The sequence below is a fragment of the Podarcis cretensis genome (genome assembly GCF_951804945.1).
Source record: "Podarcis cretensis genome assembly, chromosome: 12".
Taxonomy (NCBI): Eukaryota; Metazoa; Chordata; class Lepidosauria; order Squamata; family Lacertidae; genus Podarcis; species Podarcis cretensis.
This window is the reverse complement of record NC_137181.1, coordinates 21,125,088-21,148,238: the sequence shown is the minus strand read 5'-3', so window position 1 is coordinate 21,148,238 and position 23,151 is coordinate 21,125,088. Positions and strand designations below refer to the sequence as shown.

General features: G+C 39.5%; 1 protein-coding gene across 3 annotated transcripts in view; it reads right to left on the bottom strand.

The window, feature by feature from the left end:
- The window catches only part of MPP7 (MAGUK p55 scaffold protein 7), a 79,610-nt gene that overhangs the window by 3,166 nt on the left and 53,293 nt on the right, over window positions 1-23,151 (bottom strand). For 2 of the 3 annotated variants that reach the window (XM_079946830.1, XM_079946829.1), the window contains exons 12-17: window positions 19,050-19,079; window positions 13,081-13,251; window positions 5,556-5,636; window positions 3,996-4,089; window positions 1,888-1,996; window positions 1,191-1,334 (exon numbers count right to left, since the gene is read on the bottom strand). In XM_079946830.1, the coding sequence (XP_079802956.1) occupies window positions 1,191-1,334; window positions 1,888-1,996; window positions 3,996-4,089; window positions 5,556-5,636; window positions 13,081-13,251; window positions 19,050-19,079 (629 nt within the window). The remainder of the gene's footprint in view (window positions 1-1,190; window positions 1,335-1,887; window positions 1,997-3,995; window positions 4,090-5,555; window positions 5,637-13,080; window positions 13,252-19,049; window positions 19,080-23,151) is intronic. The other variant, XM_079946831.1, reaches the window with a different exon arrangement.

The window sequence follows — 23,151 nt, the reverse complement described above, 5'->3', positions numbered from 1 at the left end:
CTAGAAAAAGCACTGGAAAAATGTTTTTAAGCTATTTACATTAATGATGTACTGACCAACTACATTACCTAAGACTCTGCCTGCTATTAGCAAGGGATTTACTAGAACACAGTCTGTATTTTTGAAAGTTTGGTAAAAATCCAAAAGAATCGTTCCTTTCAGATTCCTGGGTCTTACTAGGGCTCATTCAGTAGGTTTTTGCTCATGTTTTTGGAAACATAGAATGTAACTACATAAAATTAAGACAGAAAATCCTAAGAAGAGCATGTCCCCAGGACTGTGTTATACTTTTACAAATTAAGAAACTATTTATGTATTTAATAGTCTTGTGAAGTCTCACTAGCCTGATTATTCCAAATTCATGTATTTTTTTAAAAAAAACAACATTTACAACAATTTTGTCAGAAACAAACTGACAATATCCACAGTTTGCATCCTTGCTAGGCATTCACACTGTTACACATACTCCTTTCCAACAACCTCCACAGGATTCAATCCTGAGAGACATTCTTGCTTGCGTTCACATGATATTGCCGGACACGGAGCCTGTGCATCAATACGTTCATTAAACCACCTTTGCCTTTCCTTGTCACCCATACTTATTCCTATAGTTTAGGTGCATATCTGGAGTGAAACTAGAGCTAAATCTACAGAAACCTGATAGAATTATAATTGGCCAGACTTGTGACTCATTCATCTTGCAGTGGCAGCTGAAAAGAATGCTGGGAGGGGACATATCGTATTTTCCTGTGTATAAGACGCCCCCATGTATAAGACACCCCTATTTAGGGGGGACTCCAAATTAAGAAAACACCCCTTAGCACTACCCGTTTATAAGATGAGCTCCAATTTTAAACCTTTTTTTTTTGTTGTTAAAAAAAAATCTAGTCTTATACACGGAAAAATACGGCAACTGCCTCCATCCCTAACACGTTAGGTGTGACACTGTTTCTGTCACTGCCTAAAGGACAGGCAATAAGAACATGAAATGAAGGGAGAAGAGAGAGGGAGGTGGTGGTGGTGGTTCTGGAAGTGATCACCCTCTCTGATTCTGTTTCCAATACTTAAAAAAAAAGTTATGCTGAAAAAATATTATGTGCACTGTGAACAAGGGTGTGTAGTCACCTTCACTGACAGACACAGCCCCCCTGGCACCTTGTCATATTTGCAGGAACGCAGAAGTTACTTACTTGAAAAGGCTTCGCAGCACCTTTTTCATCCTTGCTTGAAATTATCTTGGCATTTCTTCTCGTTTCACGCAAACGCTCAATTGAAGGAGGTTTTATAAAGATGACAAACGGTTTAAATTCTAATGTCCTTAAATGCTTTACTGTCTGGAGGGAAGAAAATGCTAAGTTATGAGCAGCTTGTTTCAAAATTTATTTACTTTGAGTAAGGCAAGTCACCTGGCCCTCTCCAGTTTCCATCTGGCACTTCTCTATATTTTTCTCCCTCATCCCCCAGAGCTACTGCTATTAAGCATAATTTATATAGCATTTTAATTGTGCAGAGTAATTTACAATCGTTCACTCAGAAAGATCCTCCATAGTATTTCCTGAAGTATCAGTCATGTATCATGTATTCTAGTTCCATTATATAGGAGTGTATGTGAATGAGTCCAGTTCTGAACAGGCAGGTAAAAGTTCTCAAGTTACAACAATTTAGCAAAAATAAATCTGTTTTCATAGTTAAAGTGGTAAGCAGCTAGTCTTTTAGCACCCAGGTCCATTTTCCCCTCTACTAGCAGTTCAGTCCCAAGGTGGCCGGTAGAACATAAGATTTCACATTTCAATCTTACCCACCTAAAGTATCTTATTTGTTTCTACAAAGCAATGCAAATCAGCATTTGGTTACCAACAGAAAAACAAAATGTTGTAGTTTACTTACATGAGGTTGTACATCCAACAAACAAACTTTATTTTTAGCCAGAACAGATCTAACTGAATCTATGCTGGTTCCATAGTAATTGTTTTTATATTCCCCATATTCAATAAACCTGTAATTGAAAAACATTATTGAATATTTCCTTTAAAGACTCCCCAAACGTAGCATTATACAGAGATGATTCACACAATCCAGTTCTTTTCACTTCTATGTGAGAGTCTATTACAGATTTTTTTTGCTTTGAGATTATATATATACAGTGGTACCTTGGTTTAAGAACAGCTTAGTTTATGAACAACTTGGATTAAGAATGCTGCAAATCCAGAAGGAGGTGTTTTGGTTTGTGAACTTTGCCTTGGAAGCAGAACATGTTCTGCTTCCGGTTGAGTGTGTTTCATTTGTAAATTGAGTCCCCGCTGCTATGGGAAAGCACACCTTGGTATAAGAACATTTTGGTTTAAGAACAGACTTCCAGAACAGATTAAGTTCGTAAACCAAGGTACCACTGCACATACACACACACAGTAAACCTGCTTTTATTTCACTGACACAGAGAAAAGACCTAGAGAACAAATAGCCCGCTAAAGTTTTTTTTATCATCCTCATTTGAAACTAATGAAGTAAAAACGTGCATAATCTAAACAATAGATTATTGAACGCTGTTTCCACATCTGTTTCCACATCTGACCTGTTTTATCACACAAATAAATAGAACAATAGAATTACAGAATAATAGAGTTGGAAGGGACCATGAGTGTCATCTAGTCCAACTGTTCAATGTAACTTCTTATATAGAAAGAATACAAAATGTTTTTTGGGGGGGAGTATAACATTATCTTATGTAACACTGCATCAGCTTAATACAGAACAAGTTTGCAAACTTGAGAGTCAGTGAGGCCCTTCCCTCTTCCTCCCACCCATACCCTCAGCACAGGAGCAGGACTTTGCTGGTGCTGTATACAGAAGTCACTTTTGAAGTTAATAAAAAGAGTTAAAACTTCTGACATCTGTCCTGGACATTTCAGAAGAGGTCTCAAACCCAGAACAGGAGATCTGCTGTCTAGAACTGCTACTGTGTTCATATGGATTATAATAATAGTTGAGGGCAACAGTATATGTAATTGTATTATTCCCATTAGTGGTACCGTATTTTTCGCCCTATAGGACGCACTTTTTCCCCTCCAAAAATGAAGGGGAAATCTGGGTGCGTCCTATGGGGCGAATGCAGGCTTTCGCTGAAGCTTGGAGAGCGAGAGGGGTCGGTGCGCACCGACCCCTCTCGCTCTCCAGGCTTCAGGAAGACATCCGCAGCCTAGGCAGCCCTGCGGGAACTCCCGCAGGGCTGTCTAGGCTGCAGATAGCAGCCTGCTTCCTGGAGCGCCGGGCGTGCTGAAAGCAGAGTGCCCGGCGCTTCAGGAACACATCCGCAGCCTAGGCAGCCCTGCGGGAGTTCCCACAGGGCTGTCTAGGCTGCGGATAGCAGCCTGCCGCCCGGTGCAAGGGGCGTCCTGAAGCAGAGCGCCCCTCGCGCCGGGCAGACATCCGCAGCGTGGGGAGCCTGCAGGAGTTCCCCGCAGGGCTCCGCTCGCTGCGGATAGCAGCCTGCCGCCCGGCGCGCAGGGCGCCCTGAAGCAGAGCGCCCCGCGCGCCGGACAGACATCGGCCAGCCCCACAAGCTCGGGGGACAGCAGGGAAGTGCAGCACCGCCATCCCGCTGTTCCTCAACCTGGTTCGGTTTCCCCGACCTGGTTTTGGGGGGGAAATAAAGGAAATTCCCCCCCCTTTATTTCCCCCCAAAAAACTAGGTGCATCCTATGGGACGGAGCATCCTATGCGACGAAAAATATGGTAATTAATTTTTTCCATTAGTGGTCAGCAGTTGTCAGTTAATGAGCAAATAAGTCGTTCAGGCAAGCCAACAGATCACAGGTAGGGAAGTAAGCAGATATTTAAGAGAATCTGAATACACATTGATGCCCCCCCTATTCAAATCAAGTTTGTTCTGATCTGAATATTTAGAAGAGGAAGCACCTTCCATTTATAAATTGAGGTCTAGCCACAAACTGACAGAAAACCATTGTTATGACAAAAGTTCTTGCTTTCCCACATACTTGTTGTTCTGTACATCTGTCTCAAACAAGTGCTTGGAAATAAAAATGTACTCAACGCCATCATTTTCTTGGCTTCTTCTTGGTCTTGTTGTGTCTGGTTTTATTGGGAAAGAAATAAGAAACAGTTTACAAATGAACAAACAAAACCAGAAAACCAACCAAAGTCTTTTCTGTTTGATCACAGAATCATAGAATTGTAGAGCTGGAAGGGACCACGAGGGTCATCTAGTCCAACCCCCTGGCAATACAAGAATCTTTTGCACAACATGGAACTCAAACCCATGACCCTGAGATTAAGAGTCTCATGCTATCAGCTTGATGTTAATTACTAAGACATTGTTGCAATGAGAGTGGAGGGGGGAATATAACACAAAAGCTCCTCCCTCCTCTGATGAAGATCAGGAATTGGCTTAGGTTCCATGCATTCTCTCCTCATTCGTGTTCCCTTCATAACATACAGAAGTGTTCCCAGAGTTTTTGAAAGCAACCCAGGATATCAAATCTCCTTTCTCTAGTGGTTTCAATATTCAGAAGGACATATGAGAAAGCATGTGTGTCCAAGAACCATTATTGATCTCATGGCACGGAATTAATTCAGTTTTTGGACATCCTTCCAGTTGATATCTTTGTTGCAATTCATGAAAAAACTACATCCTAAAAATTAGAACGCTTGCAAAACTTTGTGCCAATACTGCTTATTCTTTTTTGTAACATCTGAGCAATATACCAAATAAAAACAGTCACATTAAAGCATTGGTATTACACATGTGCTGTACCACACACATTTCATTCATAAAATTTTGTGAGAGTTTCAATAAGCTTTCAAGTTATATTGAAAAAAAGTGCTTTAATCCCTGCTTCAATAGTTCCTTATTTACTTCCTGTGCTACTGAATTCAGTGTTTCATTTGTCGCTATAGATAACTTTATTTTTTATTTTCTCAACAGTTAGAGCAGATTCAGGCCTTGCTCAGATGCAACAAGGTTTGTTTTGAGCCTTAAGCCTGCATGCTCCCTCCCTACCTCTAAAATAATTAAAGTACTCATTCCTGTCAGTCAGCTGCACCAACACTCAGCAAATGGGTGGCTTGCTCAAATTTGTTAACACAGCAAGGATATCAAATATGGATCAGTTCTAGTCATCCCTTGGAATGGTTTTGCCTCTACTCTAGCAAGTTGGGAAGGGATGTGGAAGCACCAAGTCAGCATTAAAGGTGCAGATGGGAGTGCAAACCCGACTATGGCGTAACAGGCCCCTGGGCACTCCAATTCTGTCCAGTAGGGCCACAAATCCCTACTCTCTGTGCCATTTGTGGCACAACTTCTACAGGTTGCACAAAGCTCCACAATGTTGGAAGAGTACCTAGCCCATCTCTCACAGAGATTTTAACTGAGAGCTTTTATGTTCTAAAGTGTTTAGTGACAGCAAGAAAAAAGCACAGCCTTTACATTCTTATTCAAGGTGAGCACTCCTAAAAGGCATACCCTATATGTTCAAACATGTTCACCTTATGCCAGATTAAGTAAAACTGAATTTTATACAGAACTGATTGTCACTTACGTGGCACAGTTACACCATAATGCTGAGTATCACTGATCAACAATTTCCGTTTAAGTTCATTTAATCCTACACCCACAGGCCCTGAAAGTTAAAATGCATTGTAATCAATTATTCTTTGATTACTATTTCAATCATGCAACACGTTATGATGTGAAATTTAAAAGACACAAGGCCAGAACAAGATGTGTAACTTCAGCACCATCCGCATTCTCTAGGCAGAGATAAAGAGATTGTCCTTACATCAAGTAACTCTCTGTGTATATCATTATCTGGCAAAATAGGCAGCAGGTTGTTCATTCTTGTGACCTGTGGGCTTCAGGAACTGCAGTTCTACATTACCTGGAAAATGAACAACCCGCTGCCAGTTTTGTCAAAGAATGATATACACACAGAGTTACTAAATATACAAAAATATGAATCTGACAGAGCAGAGATTATTGGAGATACCCAAGAATCATGACTGGATATCCATCTTCCCACCAACATATTTAGGATCCACTGTACTTTGAATACAGGCAGCAATTTCATGTGACTTTGTTTCATCTTCTTAGCTTTCTCAAGACAAGACACACAAAATTGAAAGGTGTATTTCAGGCTTCCTCATCAATTCCCATCACCCCTGACCACTGGGTCCTGCTAGCTAGTGATCATGGGAGTTGTAGGCCAAAAACATCTGGAGGACCAAGGTTGAGGGAGCCTGGTGTATTATGTTCAGCCCATCTTCTGCATAGATGGAAAAGCTGAAAGAGACACTTAAGTGATTAGCGTTTCTCTTCTCAGCTCCAGATCATATAATTTGATATAGAAGGGGCCAGGTCAGGGTGTGAGCCATTTATAAATTTTCTGAAGTTTAATATATTCAGACCCATCACAGTTATTAAATATTCAGATTTGACTAGTTGCACCCCAACCCATATGCGCAGTAAAGAAGTACTAATGAAGGCCAAATACTTTTCATTATTTCCAAACTATAGATTCTCCAGAAAAGCCAAGCTGTTGCTGAATTTACACCATGTGCACTTAAGCAAGAAATGGCATGGCAAGTTTCATCTTTGCTTTGCATGAACTATAATTTATTACTGCAGATGAATGTCTAAAATGTAAACAAAATTTGTTGGCGCAGTCTGAAAATTAAAAATGACTGTGAAACTATCAGCATTAGATTTTTGTTCTTGTATTACCATTCTTACAATTATGCATCTCCAGACAACAGTGACTTATATGAAAGTAAATTACAATCTTATCTCTATGGAAACGGAATGGTTACTGGTAGGTTGAAAACTGGTTTTTCATGAGCACTAGGAATAAAGCCTTCTATAAAGGTAGTATCAAAGCTCTGCACAGCTATGAAAACATATTTGATTTCCACTTATTCATGGTCTTCCTCACAAGGTTTGTGAAACATTCAAGGTGTTTGAAAATGATTGTTGTATTGTTTTGTTGCTCTGCTGTATTGTTTTGCCTTGAAATCCAACCATTTTGGAAATTTTAACTGAATCAATGCTATATGAACGGTCTTCAGTGCTTTGAGTATCTAGATGATCAGCAACCATGGCAAGGCATCTGTAACAGCTTACTTCATCTAATTTTATTTTTGGTTTGAACAGCTGTATCTGAAATAAAACTCAGGAAAATTTATTGGCTTGGATCCAAACTTTTTTGCTTCACTTTTTGCTTCACAGAAAGAGTTGAGCATACAGAAGAACCGCTCCCATGATTCCAACTCTCCTTCCATTCGCAGACCCCAAAATTAGGACCCAAGCCATAATATTTAAACAACTAGTTGGTTCAATCATTTTAACTTTTCATGTAAAGGTCCACTTCAGACTCCTCCCGCCACTACTCTGAATCAAGATCCTCTATTAAGGTATTCTACACAATTTCCTACTTCTCCCTTACCTAAGGATAAAATGACATACAGGGATCACAGGACTATGATATTAGAATTTAAAATAACCCAAATAAATTCAAAACAAAAAAAATCCCTTCCAGTAGCACCTTAAAGACCAACTAAGTTAGTTCTTGGTATGAGCTTTCGTGTGCATGCACACTTCTTCAGATACACTGAAACAGAAGTTTCCAGACCCTTCTATATAGTGAGAAGGTGGGGAGGGGTATTACTCAGAAGGGTGGTGGGAATGGGTGATTGGCAGATAGCTGTGATGAGCCTGTTGACGACTCTTAACGACTGCAATAGGTCTTACAGGAAAAAGCAAGGGGTGAGAAGGTGAAAAATGGCTTTGTCATGTATAATGAGATAAGAATCCAAGGTCTTTGTTCAGACCAGGACTCTCCATGCTTTTAAGTTTGGTGATAAGTTGCAATTCAGCAGCTTCTCTTTCCAGTCTATTTCTGAAATTCCTTTGTAGTAAAACAGCTACTTTGAGATCTTGTATAGAATGTCCTGGGAGATTGAAGTGTTCTCCTACTGGTTTCTCTGTCTTGTGATTCCTGATGTCTGATTTATGTCCGTTTATTCTTTGGCGTAAGGTCTGGCCTGTTTGTCCAATATAGAGAGCTGAAGGACACTGTTGGCATTTGATTGCATACACAATGTTAGACGATGAGCAATTAAATAGTCCCGAGATGGTATGTGTGATGTTGTTGGGGCCAGTAATGGTGTTGTCCGGGTGTATGTGGCAGCAAAGTTGGCATCTGGGTTTATTGCAGGCTCTGGTGCCAGTGTCCGTGTTAGGTCTGGTTGTAGTATTATTGTGGGTTAGGAGTTGTTTAAGATTGGGTGGCTGTCTGTAGGCAATGAAAGGTCTTCCTCCCAGAGCTTGAGAAAGAGAACTGTCATTGTCCAGGAGAGGTTGTAGATCTCTGATGATGCGTTGTACTGTTTTAACTTGGGAGCTGTATGTGATGACTAGAGGTGTTCTGTTATTTTCTTTTTTGGGTCTGTCTTGCAGCAACTTCTCTCTGGGTATCAGTCTGGCTCTGTTGATCTGTTGTCTAACTTCATCTGCTGGGTATTTTAGTTCTAAAAAGGTTTGCTGTAGATCTCTTAGGTGAGAGTCTCTGTCTGTAGAATTGGAACAGATGCGGCTGTAACGTAGTGCCTGGCTATATACAATGGACTGTTTGGTATGTTTGGGATGGTAGCTAGAGGCATGTAGATATGTTTGTCGGTCAGTTGGTTTACGGTATAAGGTGGTGTCTATGTGCCCATCCTGTATTTTTATAGTAGTGTCCAAAAAATGTATTTCTTGCATAGATTGATTCATTGTTAGGTTGATTGTGGGGTGAAAATCATTGAATTTCTGGTGGAAGGTGTCCAGGGTCTGTTGACCATGTGTCCAGATGATAAAAATATCGTCAATGTATCACAGGTACAAGAGAGGTTTGAGTGGGTAGGAGTTTAGGAAACGTTGTTCTAAATCTGCCATGAAGATGTTGGCATACTGTGGGGCCATGCGGGTGCCCATAGCTGTGCCGCTGATCTGAAGGAACAGGTCATCACCGAATTTGAAGTTGTTGTGGGTAAGAACAAATTGGCAGAGTTTGGTGGCAAAGTCCGCTGTGGTTTTATCTGAAATGGTGTTCTTTATAGCTTGTAAACCATCGTCGTTAAGAGTCGTCAACAGGCTCATCACAGCTATCTGCCAATCACCCATTCCCACCACCCTTCTGAGTAATACCCCTCCCCACCTTCTCACTATATAGAAGGGTCTGGAAACTTCTGTTTCAGTGTATCTGAAGAAGTGTGCATGCACACGAAAGCTCATACCAAGAACTAACTTAGTTGGTCTTTAAGGTGCTACTGGAAGGAATTTTTTTTGTTTTGACTATGGCAGACCAACACGGCTACCTATCTGTAACCCAAATAAATTCATCTGCTTTTTTCCTGACATTCTGCAGAATGTTTTACCCAAATGGATGCTTTTCTTGTACAAACTGGTCATCTTTCCTAACATGCCAAGATTAAACCCTTTGCACTGAAGTATCAATCGACACATTTCCCAGAAAGGAAATGAGTGTTAAGGGCTTAATTTCAGCCTTCCCTGTGTATCCCACTTGTGTATTAAAAATCTCCAGCTGCCTACCACAAACACCATTACTAGGTTTAAATAATTACTTTTGCCCCTTTTGTTCCATACTTGTTGAGGAGATATCATTTTATGGTTTATATCCAAGTTGCAACTAAAGCAAGATGTTTGCAAGCTGGGGGGAACCCTCTTGCTGTAAATCCAATGCTGGTGATCCATATTCTGCCTAATCTGCCACCATACTCTTTCTGATTCCCTGATTCCCTGCAATGAGGAGGGGAGATCACAGCTCATCATTATGTGCTGGAGCAAGTGTCAGTCAGGATATGTACAGTATTGTTAAATTCAGACCTGCAGCATTTGGAGTCCTGCTTGTCTCTTAGACAAAGCACCATTCCGGCTAGCATTACCTTTATTTTGTCAGCCGATCAGTTCCAATGCCCTTCTGAATATCAATACTTCTAACAGTTAATCAATCATAGAATCACAGACTTCTAGAGTTGGAAGGGACCACTAGGGTCACCTAGCCCAACCCCCGGCAATGCAGGAATCTTTTGTCCAACATGGGGCTCAAACCCACAACCTTGAGATTTAGAGTCTCAAGCTCAAGACTTGTGCTTTCTCCAGTGGGTTAACATACCACCCCATAGCTCAGGGCCCACTTACCTAAAAACAATGGCTACTTTATTTTAGGGACCAGAATGCAGCTAAATAAGCATTCACTATCCAAATTATCTATTGGGGTGAACCAAAACTGGTTAGAGCCTCCATCTGGGCCTGTTAGGTAGAAGAGAGAGAAAAAAGGCAGATGGCAGCAAATGTGCAGGAGCTGGGATTAGATAGAAAGGAGAATCGCATCCCAGTGATAGTCTAAACTCTACATCGAGTTTATATTCTGTGAATTAGAATTCATTTATTTAAAGTAAGTTTAAGTGAAACATCTACTTGGCAGCCAATTATTTTTTAAATAGACTCCAATAATAAATTGTGTTTTCAGTTACTATAGCTGAACATTTTTGCCACAACCAATTATGTGAAAATTTAATTATTTGTCCTTGTATTTCCTGGCACTAACATCAAAATTGTATTTCACACATCGTATTGGATGCAACTACTAACATGTCCAAAGCTTTTAAATCTGATCATTTCTACTGTACCTATATTAACAGTGCCAGTTTTTCCACATTTTACCCAAGACATTTTTATGATATTGGCCAGACTTATGCTGCTTCTAATACCAAGAGAAAAACATCAAAATTACTGAAGTCTGCAATAAATTTGTGAGCTGCTTTTGTTACTGTAAAAGCACACTTTCTTCACTTGATTTAGTACCACCAAAATAAAACGAAATTTCTAGATATCCCTCAGAGCCAGCATATGTGATTTGTTATAAAAAGTCTACTTATCACCCATTTCACAGAACTCTGTTGATATAGGTGTAAAATCAACTCAAGCATGTTATTACTTGCTGTGTAGAACCCACAATCTCTCGCTCACAGTAGTAGGTGCCTGAACTTGTGCGTTAGAGAATGACAAAGCTGTTTATTAAAAACTGATTTTAAGTGTTCCCTTGGATATGAGCTATATAAAAACAGCAGTTCTACAGTTCATAACAGTCCCTGATAGAGGGTCATATTTCTTCTGGTCTGCAACTTTTTATAATGGAAGAAATTCTGCTAATGAAACATTGGCCTATACACTACTGCAAAAGAAACTAAAATGTAGTGCAACAAGTACAAGAACAATTTACAATTGTTGGATTGTAAATGGAGTATATTGGAAAATATTTCTAAAAGGCTTTTGTAAGATCTCTAAATTGGTTATCAAGTATTGAGATTGCTGACTAGATTCACAGACCATAACCCCATCCTATTTTATGTTCTGGACCATATTTTAAGTTTCTGCAAGTGACCAGTCCTGAGCATATGATGGAATTAACTGCTGAGGTAATATAGGAATCACCCAACACAAGAACAGAACAGAACAGAACACTTGATTGGGCTACCCTGCAACTATAGTCAGCTACTAGTCCACATTGGCCCCACTTATTTTTGATAAAACACAGTTAAGGAAGACTAGGAATCTGTTTGCAAATAAAGGGTAGCTTGTTTATGTAACACATTAGCAAACAGTGTTTGGTATATTGATTGCTTCATAGTTATGTTCCTTAGCTTCATAATTGATGCAATAGTGGGTATTTTTTTATTGGCTACTGGCAAATAATAAAACTCTGACAGGTTTACCCTGGAGTCAAATAGAATGGCACTCTAAAGCAAACGGAAGCAAAACTGATGAAATCTGCTGTGGCTATGTGTCAAACACTTAATAATAATAATAATAATAGAGTCTTGCACCATGACTGCAGATCTGCTTGTGATTAGCTATCCCTACAGTGTGATGAGATTTAAGAGCACAGGAAAAGGGGAGCGAGCTAGCTAGCTAGCTAGCTAAATAAATGTCTTGTGAACCATCTCAAGGCATTTGTTGACTATGAATACAAGTTGACTATTTGTTGACTATGACCTGAATACCAGTTGGCAGGAATTACAACTTGGGAGAGTGCTATTGCACTCATGTCCTGCTTGTGGGCTTCCTATAGGTATGTGGTTGGCCACTGTGAGAACAAGATGCTAGACTAGGTGAGCCTTGGCCTGAATCAGGAGGCTTCGTCTTATGTTGTCTTTTTGAGACAGGTAAAATAAAGCCGAATAAAGCTTATAACGCCTTCCCCTCTGCAGTGTAATTCACCCAACCGGGCAAGATTCTGAGTCAAGTTTTAAGTGTTTGGCAAAGAGGAGATCACAATCCTTAACTAAGAACTGAAACACATTACATCTGCATGATAGGGAGAGAAACTTTACAGAAAGGCTACAAGCTAAACATCCAGGTACTCCTTTTCCATGTGGGAAAACAATGTATGTGACTGAAAAGGGATGAAAATCATCTTTTCAGCAGGTGAATGCACAGGCTGTCAGGCCAGGAAAAAGAATGATGGAAGCTGTAAAGACAGAAGTTCACTCTCTCTGCTTCTGGGCCTCACATACTGGAGAGCCTTCTCATATCCTTCTTGCTTTCAGGCCCAGGATAAATATGATGAATATTCATGCAATCTGGCCAATATGGCTAGGTCGACATGAAACAAGTCCATGAGACTTTTATGCTGGATGCTTACTGTTCTCAGATATGCATATAGACACATGCTCTAGCTGCCATTGTGCTGGGGCACCTCTGAATCTTTCAGCTATCAGCTTTCTGAGGTTTACATGCCAGTGGTGGATGAGGCCAGAGGCAAAAGAGCAACTAATGTACATTTTTATCTTTGTACAGTACCTGCCTGCCCTTGTGGTTCCTTATAAATATACTTGAATATATGGACCTCAGGAAACATCTGCTTCCACATGAGCCTCCTGAGACTTTTGAGCATTTCAGGTTGCTTTGGCATATGATTTTTAAAGTTCAAAAAGATAACATGAAACAAAACAGTTTAGTCTTTATTTAAACAACCTAGGTTCCTAATTCAAATAATTAAAACTTACCAACCAAGACAACAAGTCTGTATTTCTCATTGGGCTGTCGTCTATACTTTGCTACTTCTTCGTAAGTTGGGACATCTGCTGTATCGTACTGATCACTCTTCTTGCATTCATACATAGTCTTGTTTGTTTTTCTATCTTTTCTGCTGAGACGGAAACTCCTCCTGAAACCAGCTGTAGTTACGAGATTTAAAAAAAGAAGCAGAAGCAAGGGTTACTGTCATCAGCCTAGCCAGTAGCCCATCTGTAACAAACACTCCTTCATATGGGAATTTGTTACTTTTGTTACTTAGTAGTTTTTCTTCCTTATATTTGAAAGGACCAAATTCAAAGTCCAAATTGTTTTCCATATATATTTGATTAGGCTCATGCAAGGGCATATGGGAGCCACATGGGGTGAAATTTGACGTCTTTTTAATCTCCATTGTTTTGTGTTTACTTTTGAAGTCCCCCTATGTTTTTAGATAGGATTGTGGCCTAATCACATTACCAAAATATTTTTATTCAAAAGGTGCCAATTTCAAAGTGTATGGGTTGCTGGTGAAAATTAGGAATGATGTATTTTTTAAAAAAACAACATCATATTGGTATAGCAGGCTAGATCTCTGTTAAGCACTGAGAACAGAAATATGGGGAAATGTCACATTTGTAATACAGACTTGCAAAATTTGCTGATATCCCTACCCCCAAAATACTGATAATTACCACAACTCCCAGATACTGATATTTTAATAAGTGCTTGCAGAATCAACAGAAGACACTCATTCTTTATCTAAATACGTTCCCAGCTGAGATCATATATTTGACATCCACACTGGTTCAAAGAAAGTCAACAACAGCGATGAATGTTTCTAAAAACCTATTAGTCATAGCTGTCAACTTTTCCCTTTTCTTGCAAGGAATCCTATTCAGAATAAGGGAATTTCCCTTTTAAAAAAGGGAAACGTTGACAGCTATGCCTATTAGTAGCTTCACAGTCTTGAATTACATTAAAAATCAATTTTAATCATTGCAACACCAATATGCTTTGTTCTGATAACACATACATCATTAAATGGGGCACAAGATAAAATATAATTAAGGGGAGAAACAGTCAATATATTAGACGACATAGCTCATCCAGTCTACAGTCGTGTTTGTCACTTGAGTCAGATGTTCTACTCTGAGCAATCCAGGACAGGCTTCTTATGATGGGAAATAGATCTCATGCCTCCTTGCCTGCTGAGACAGATCTTCACTGAGTTGTTGCTTGTCCTTACCAAGATCTGCTTGCCTTTTATGTTGCCTAGAAAAGCCCAACGTATCAGTATGATCACCTTTAATTCAAGCCACTTGATACTTCTTTAAGTTTCAATACTTTGCATCCTCTGGTGCACTATTGGTATGACCAGAACCTTCATAAACACCATGGGAGCAGCATTGAGACAAAATGGTAGTGCTCAGAGTCAATAGTGACTGCTTTTAATAGAGCCACAGGAATGTCTTGTCCCTTAAATGAATGAGTTACACAGTTAAACATCTAAGAATTCTATCACTCCCACCCTGAACTCCCATCACAACTGCATCCCAGCATGCTGATCTGCCAGAGAATACAATACTTCTGACGTGCTGCTGTAGATCAGAGCTAGAAATTAAAAGATAACTGAATGCAGGAATAATTCTGAATCACTACAGCCAGCAGTACACCTGAATAGGGAAAAATTTAATGCTGTGATTGTCAGATGAAGGGTGGTATACAAATTTAATAAACAACAACAACAAATAGAAATGCAAGGAAAATGCAAAGGAAAGTCATTTTAAAAACTCATCAGAGTAGCTGTTGAAATAAGGGGTGTATGAAGAGATGACAGTAATAGTGTTTCTGCCTTTGCACTGAGCACTCCCTTTCCCAAACAACTTGGGAACAATGCTTGATGTGTGACAGACAAGAGGAAAAGGTGATGATGAGAATGATTCTTTGGAAATGTCCCACCCCTGGCAAAACAACAACACTTGAGAACAAGCAGGAGAAAGGTGGTGGTGGTGGTGGTGGTGGTGGTGGTGGTGGTAGTAGTAGTAGTAGTAGTAGTAGTAAAACTTATGCACTTGCTCACTCATAAAAAAGAACCAGGAAAAATGTGATAATTATTATCACCATCAATATGAAGCCTCTGCACTGCCCTCACCCAAACAACTTTGGAACAATCCCCATTGCAGGGTATGCAGCAGAAACAACAAATGGTTGTCATAACCTTCCCCCACCCCCCAGTATTCTACTGTGGCATCTATCAAGCAGCCACCCACTCTACATTCCAATAGGCAGCAAAACAAACAAAGCAGCAATGGGAAGGACCCCCAGATTTCATCTCCCACATTTTCAAACAGTTTCTGAAGCAGCTGCTTTATATGGATGGCAGGAAGCAAAGTGAAACAGAGCAGCAACTGGGTGGATCCAAGGACTAGGATAAAAGACAGAAGCAGGAAAAGGGCACTAAAGAGGGACAACAGCTATTTGGAGCCCCAAGTTTTCCCACTGCCTGGTGTCTAAACAGCTCACTTATCAATCACAGCTCTCACTTCACTCACTGGCTAATCATTTCACAGAAATTACTGGTGCTTAGAAGGGTACCTGCACACTTTGATTATATTTTTTTCCTAGGAGGGGTAGAGACATGTACTTTTGAAAAATGAAAGCTGGGGGCACCAAATAAGGCCTTCACTGGTTCCATGGTGCTTATGGCAGCCTGATAGCTCCTTCCAACAGAGGAGTCAACTTTGCAAGCTAACCCTGTTTCCTGCTGGTGGGAGAGGCACTCCTGGAGGGTATCTGAATGCCCTCCTTACTCTACAAAAGAATAGCTGCTGCTCAAAAGGTTTAGGCTCCCCTCTAGAAGTACATACTTGAGGGAAAGCAAAAACTTTCCTCTGTTTTGTTCCACAGATCATCAGTGAAGGGCACTGAAAATTAAGCCAGCTCCTGGGTGCAGAACCCTTTGCATCGATCCCATTTCATGGTCAAACTAGATTGTAACAAATTAGCAAACACTGAACAGGACTTCCCACCCCCTAATGCTAATCCCCTCTTCCTGGTCAGGTTAAAGTGTTAGACTATTCCAGGTGCAATCAACCACTTTAGAAATGCTACACACTGAACATGTTTCTAGCAACTAGCTGTAGAAACAAAAGGGAGCAACACCCCCTCTTCTGGTAATGGCTCACACCATTCTTCTTGGAGTCTAAAACCGGTATTTATATTGAGTTTATTGAGTTTTTAAGTATGTTAGTAAATAGCTATTTAAATAGTTTTCTCCAAAAGGGTGAAACCAATTATTGTTTTTAATAGTATGCAAACAGTTTACTACCAACAAAATAGTTTAACTACATGGTTTGAACCATTAAACTACATGAAAATTAGTTCAACTTCTGTCCTTCACTGCTGCCCATTTAATACCAATCACTGTTTTTCAAAATTGTATGCACTTTTTTATCTATATACATTGAAGACAACCCTTTGTCTTCAATGTATATAGAGAAAAAGACAAGCCATTGTTTCCAATAAGTATCAACAGCAAACATCTCACAAAAGTAGGTATCATTTAGACATAAATGGTAAAGCCCTGCCCACAGGCCCACAATCTACGATGATATACATGCTTTGTGTGTCAAATTTAATACAGTTTGACATACATTATAGACAAATAGCAAGTTCTCTGCTAAACCAGCACCATATCCTTGACTAGCACAGTAAAAACATAGTTAATTATTTCTGGACAACTCTAGTCTGTAGGAAGTTCATTTCTGAGGCCACCTTATAACAGTACACCCAATTCCTGACATATGACTAGGGCTTTTAAATAGTTTTTATTCTGTATGTCTGACACCACTGTGGTTTCACATTATGAATCCCAGAAATAACATTTCATGAAAACCGAATGAAGCTATAACACTTCCACCCTGTATCCACAGTTAAGAAACTGGGAGTGACCCAATGGTCTCCCCTTCTTCCTCCAACTTTCCTGCAAAAGTTTCCTTCCAAGCCTTAGCTTAGAGTGCATCTGCATTGGTACTCACAAGGTTCCCTTCTAAACTAATGCTTGCTAACCTGCTTCAGATCCTGGTTGGAACAATGGAGATCAGTGAACATACTGCGCCAAGAGTGATACCAAACTGAACAGGCTGACTGCAGATACCTCAGGGTATGTAAGTATCACCTACATGGAGGCTCATAGAGCCCTGCTGGTAGAGGTATGTAGGAGGAAGGCAAAAGTAGTGATGGAGTCCCCCCCCCTCTCATTACCAATGAATTCTGGCATACCTCTACACATCCCATGAACTACTCGGAATAATCTTATGATAACTACCTAGTTCCTTGATCTGAAACTTATTGTTATGCAATTTTATTCTGTATGACAAAAGGTGTGAGTTAAGGTTGATAATCCATCATACTCAATTCTACTAAGTTAAAGAAAACATATATTTCAACTGAAGAGATCAACTAGCAAGGTCTGGCATTAAAGTTGCTAATTTGAATAGTGCCATCAGTGGTACTGCTATTTTTTATCAGTCTCCCAACAGCAGTTCCCTGAGTGATGTCAATGATCAAAAACTATTTAAACAAAACAAGAAATCATTAAAGAGAATAAAACAACTATAAAATAGAGACCACAAGATTAGAAATCACATCAATAATCAGTAAGACAGAGAGAGCTCCCAAAATAAATTTCACAGAACTAAAATGACCATGCTAAAATCACAGCAGCATGCAAAGATTAAATAATTAATTATTTCAATTTAGAAATATTTAAAAATGCCTGGGAAAATGAATAAGAAAAGTTATTTGCCTGGCACCAGAAAGGCATTAAAATGTGTGCCAGGTGGGCCTCTCTGGCATTCCACAAGCAGAAAGCCTTTTCGCTCATGACTATTCTCTCTGCACCTCAGTTTGCAGGGGTACTCAGAGAAGCGTTTCAGATGATTATTTCAAGGCACAGATAAATGTAAGTGGGAAGAAAATATCATTCAGCTACTGCACAGCTTCTAAAATCTATCTGGAAGCATGGTGACACACAAACCTCTCTACCAGTCTACCCATTTGCAGTGCCACCTTCCCCTTTAATAAAACATGTGACATTGATATATTAATAATGTAGCATGCCCTCAATTAGTTTCCACCTACTCTTGTGCTGCTGATTTACCCTGAGTAGTTCCTGCATCACCATGATCTCAACCTCCTTCCCTATTCTACCCCATTTTATCCCCCAATATGGGCCAATTCTTACCAATAATTTGTGTCCTCTTCCCACATCCCTTCCTTGAAGAATAAAGAAAACCTGATATGGTATGTTCAACTTACAATGGTTCTTATGTAGCATCTTCTAAGGAATTACCAGTAAACCACTTCAAGAATAGGTGAGCAAAGATGAGCCAGTCCGTGGTATCATTACTTGGCTCATTGACAAGAAAGTAACCCCAGCCATCCAACAGTACTAACTTAATTCCCTGTAAGTCAGCAATAGCCAACGTGGTACCCTCTAGATGTTATGGAGCCACCAACTCAAGTCAGAGTGGCCAATGGTCAGGGATGATGAAAATTGTAGCCCACAACATGTGTCAGGTACCACAATGGCTATCCCTACACTAAGTCACGAGATTACAACTTTCACCATTCCTACCAGCTTATTCAATGATAAGGGTTGATGGGAGTTGTAGTTCAATATCATCTGGGACCCAAGATTGAAGAACACTGTGATAGAAAAATAATGTAGTCAGATGGAATATAGCCAGCCTAGCATTTTGTCTAGGACAAGTATTTAAATTTATTTGCAAATTCTACCCAAGTAAATTATTTCCTCATATTCAAGGTAGCATTTCAATGCATTCTATATTTCAATGTTAGTAACATATGTTGCGGTTAGGATGCAGATCCTTTGTGTCAAATCCAGTGAGCCATTTTTTAATCTAGCAGATTCATTGCATGCAGTGATGCCCATTACCTGCAAACTCTGTAGCCATCCAGGAAAAAGCTGAGAAAGAAAGAGAGTCTTTTGTAAGCAACTGCTCACCTATGTGGGCTCCACTGTTGTGACCAGCACATTCAGCTTCCTCTGGATGAAGTGTAAAAGCGTACAGAACAAAAGCCAAGAAATAAAGCAGAATAGTTAGATGCCCAGCCATGAATGCAAAAGAAGAGTTACTTAAAAATGACAACTGCAGAAAGCACAGCATAAAAAGCCTTCAATATGCTACTGCTTAAAAATAAATCACTGTGTTGTTCTGAAGTTGAGCAAGAGATTTTGGAGTACAGCAACATGCATATTTAACTTTTCACTGTTTTATTGCCTTATTCATGACAGAAAATAAAGAAGTGATTTTAAAAGATGTTCTACTTTATATTTTAATGTAGGATAAAAAATTCAACAGCTGAAACACAAAGGTAAAGAAATCTACAAAGAATATCTGGAGTTTTTCTATTTGGCTCAATGGATCAGACATAAAGGGTATTTTTAATGAATATAACTTCTTAGGTATAAAATAGTATTGGTGCCTATTTAATATACCAAATGTCTAACAAAATACTTTACAGCTTTTGGGTATATACAGATAGATAGATAGATAGATAGATATAGATATAGATATAGATATAGATATAGATATAGATATAGATATAGATATAGATATAGATATAGATATAGATATAGATATAGATATAGATAGATGATAGATAACCTATCTAAAGAAATCAATGAGCTACAACTGTTTAAATGTATGCTGCAAGTGAAAAGTCCCCTAAAGATTGACACAGCAGTAAAGCATCTGTCAAGCTGTGTTCCAAAACTGCACCCCTAATGACTGGACAAGATCCACTTTATTCAGTGTCAAAGTTTGAATTTAAGAAAGATAATCTATTAGAGCCATGCAATAGGACTGACATCATCTTTAGCTCCATGGAAATGTCTTGTGTTAACATATCTGCTTTGTTCAGTTATGTTACTTTGCTAACATTCAGAGGTTTTAGCACACATTCACTCCTGTTCTGCATACTTGACCCATGTGCAGAAACAGGCAGATCTGTTGTGTTGGGCCCCCAAAATTCCTGCTATGTGAGAAGGAAAAATACATAGGAAGAAACCACATCTGACAATGGGATAACACATGTGGATCCCTGTGCCTTACCCCACAGGAATCTTCATGCACACATGCCAGTACTGTGCTGAAGGAACTACGTGCAGAAAGCAACAGGTTCACAGTCTTCTGCTACCACGATTCTCAGGACTGGAACAACAATTCCAGCAACAACAAAGCAACTGGCTGTTATGACTACATATACTGCTATCTATATGGATTATTTTCTAATTGCCTCTAAGTCAGTGATGACCTAGAATACTTAGTTTTTAAGCCATCACTTGCAGCCCAGCAGGGAAACTTGTACATGTACCTTTAATTTCCTCTGAGAAGCGCAAAAGGGGGAAAAATAGGATGCAAAGTGATTACATGGACTGAAGACATAATGGAAGAATAAAAGGGGGGGGGGGTAAAACACCTACCACACTCAACTGTTTCCTCAGCTTAGAACAGCCAAAAGACAAGCAGACATAATTTACATTATATTCAGCACATAATAAAATGGGAAAAACAGAGCTGAGTAATATAAAGAACAGGTTAAGAGCATATTTTGCAGAAGTATGATGCACGGCACGTTCAACATTTTGCTGCAAAAGCCTGTACCCCAATTTCTTTTATGGGAGTAGGAAATGACAGAACCTCACTTTCAAAATGTGTAAGGTTTTTTGGTGTGTATGCAAAGGCTATATTCCCCTAACACTGTTTAAGAGACAGAAAGGTTTGCACCAGCCCTGGGATGAAAAAACAACACATTAACTAGTCATGTTCTGCTTAGCATCATAAGTAAGAGCCACTGGGTTTTCAATTGTAATTTTGAAATGGTTACACTCTTAAGTCGAAGTTAAGTTGTCTACAGGTTGTTGCTTTCATCCAGAGACTTCCTCTAGCCCAGAGCTTTCCAAACTTTTCATATTGGTGACACTCTTTTTAGACATGCATCATTTTGTGACGTAGTAATTCAGTTTTACTAGCAAGCCAGAGGTTAAACTAACCCCTTATAAGAGCACAGGGAGTGTTTGTTTGACACACCTACACACTGCAGCTTACACACTGTGTCGTGGCACACGGTTTGGAAAGCTCTGTCTGAGCCCGGAATGAGGGTACCTGAGGTTCTCCAGATGTTGCTGGACTCTGATTCCCATCAGCCCTAGCCAGCATGGCTAATGGTCATGAAGAATGGGAGCTGTAGTTCAGTGACATATGGGGGCGACAGGCTCCCCACCCCTGCCCTAGTTTATTAGACACATCCCAAAGACAACTTACAATGCAGTAGAACAAACTTTCTTTGGGCTCATTTCTCTGCCTGCTTGCCCATCAAAGTCTCCCCTCCCACCAAAGACACAACTTCCGCTAGTACCACTTTTATTGCTCCTTGATCATTATTACTTTACTGATGAAATGTCATACTACTTTACTGATGAAATGTCATACTATGGTTACAGATATCAGGGCACAACACACATGCATATCAGTTTTAAAGGGCACATGCATGTAGTTATTCAGATTCTTGTCCCTTTACAATACAAGGAAGTCACAATCACAAAGGAAGGGCAGGACACCCCTACTTGAATGCGTTCTTAAGAGGCAAAGGACTAATAATAGTTCATATATGTGCTCTTTACAAATGATACAATGTATTATGAGAGAGTTGCTCTTACAGAGCAATACCATTATCTTCTCAGCCAAGAAAGCCCAAGATCTGCCAAATCCAAACACTTTGGATTGCGCTGTTAAGAAAGAATTAAATTATAGGCTCCTGCTAAATTTGTCATAGCCCACCTTCTTTGAACCCAGGAAGAGCTTAGTTGCTTAGCTGAGAAAGAAATGAAGAGGAGGACAAATGCTTACTGGGGAAGAAAAGCCTCCTTCAGAATTTATTTTTTCAATGAGGATAAATTTTCCCACCTGAACTGTTAAGGGTGTTGCATTTATGAAGTGAGCAGTGTGTGAGATCTGTTAACACAAAACTTGGCCAGATCATTACCATGAAAGCCCCTCGCATTCACAAGGAGAGACAAGATTTCCACTGGCATGCTTGGACCCCTTTGGAGGCTACATCAACAGGAAAGCTTCCTGCATGGAGCACAATCCATGAAGTTGCATAATTATTAGTTACTGATGCGGGTACCTGCTACTTTGATGTATCCAACATTTAAGTTCCATAACGTAGCCTACTTATATTTGGCATGAATTATAAATACTGTTAGCCATCTCAATTCTTAGATATCAAGCCCTTATACAGCTAAAACAGCACAAAATGGAGATTTGGGGGGGTATTATGGAAGGAAATAGCCAAGAAACTACAAAACAGCACACTGAAGACTGAGCATGCTCAATGAGCAATATTATGTTAATGAATATTCAGTCACTTTCTATTGAAAATCTCAAAGCAACTTGACAAGAGTAAAATAAAATAAACAGTAGATTTTAAAACAATATACAATAAAAAATTACTAAAATGTGACTGAAACAAAATCTTGGCTGACTGGGGGTGGAGGAAAAAAGGCTGTGTACATGTGTGTACTGAACAGGAGCATGCCACACTACAAATAATAATAATTGTGGTTCCACTTTCTTATATATTTTTCTAAGATGGAAAGGCAAGTTTGGTTAGAATGGATAAAGAAAAAATTAAGCATGCAAAAGAAATATGGTTGTAAGATGCACAGAAAGGAAACTGACAAAAGAACTGGGCTGAAGAAGTAACACAAATTACTTGAAAGTAAATTGGAACACAACTGATGATTGATCTCAAGGATCTGTTTCATTATTAGTTGAACATGCAACTGCTTTGCGACAAGGTTCTAAATGTTTGCCATTTGCTATGCACAACAGATGCATAACTCTACCCAGTATATTTGGGGGAAAGCAGGAGTCATTCAGTTCAGTCACTTGCCTGCATCACAATGCACAGCAGCTCCATTTTATAAATGAGCGTCAATTGACAAACTATCATAAGCAGGATCACTAAGA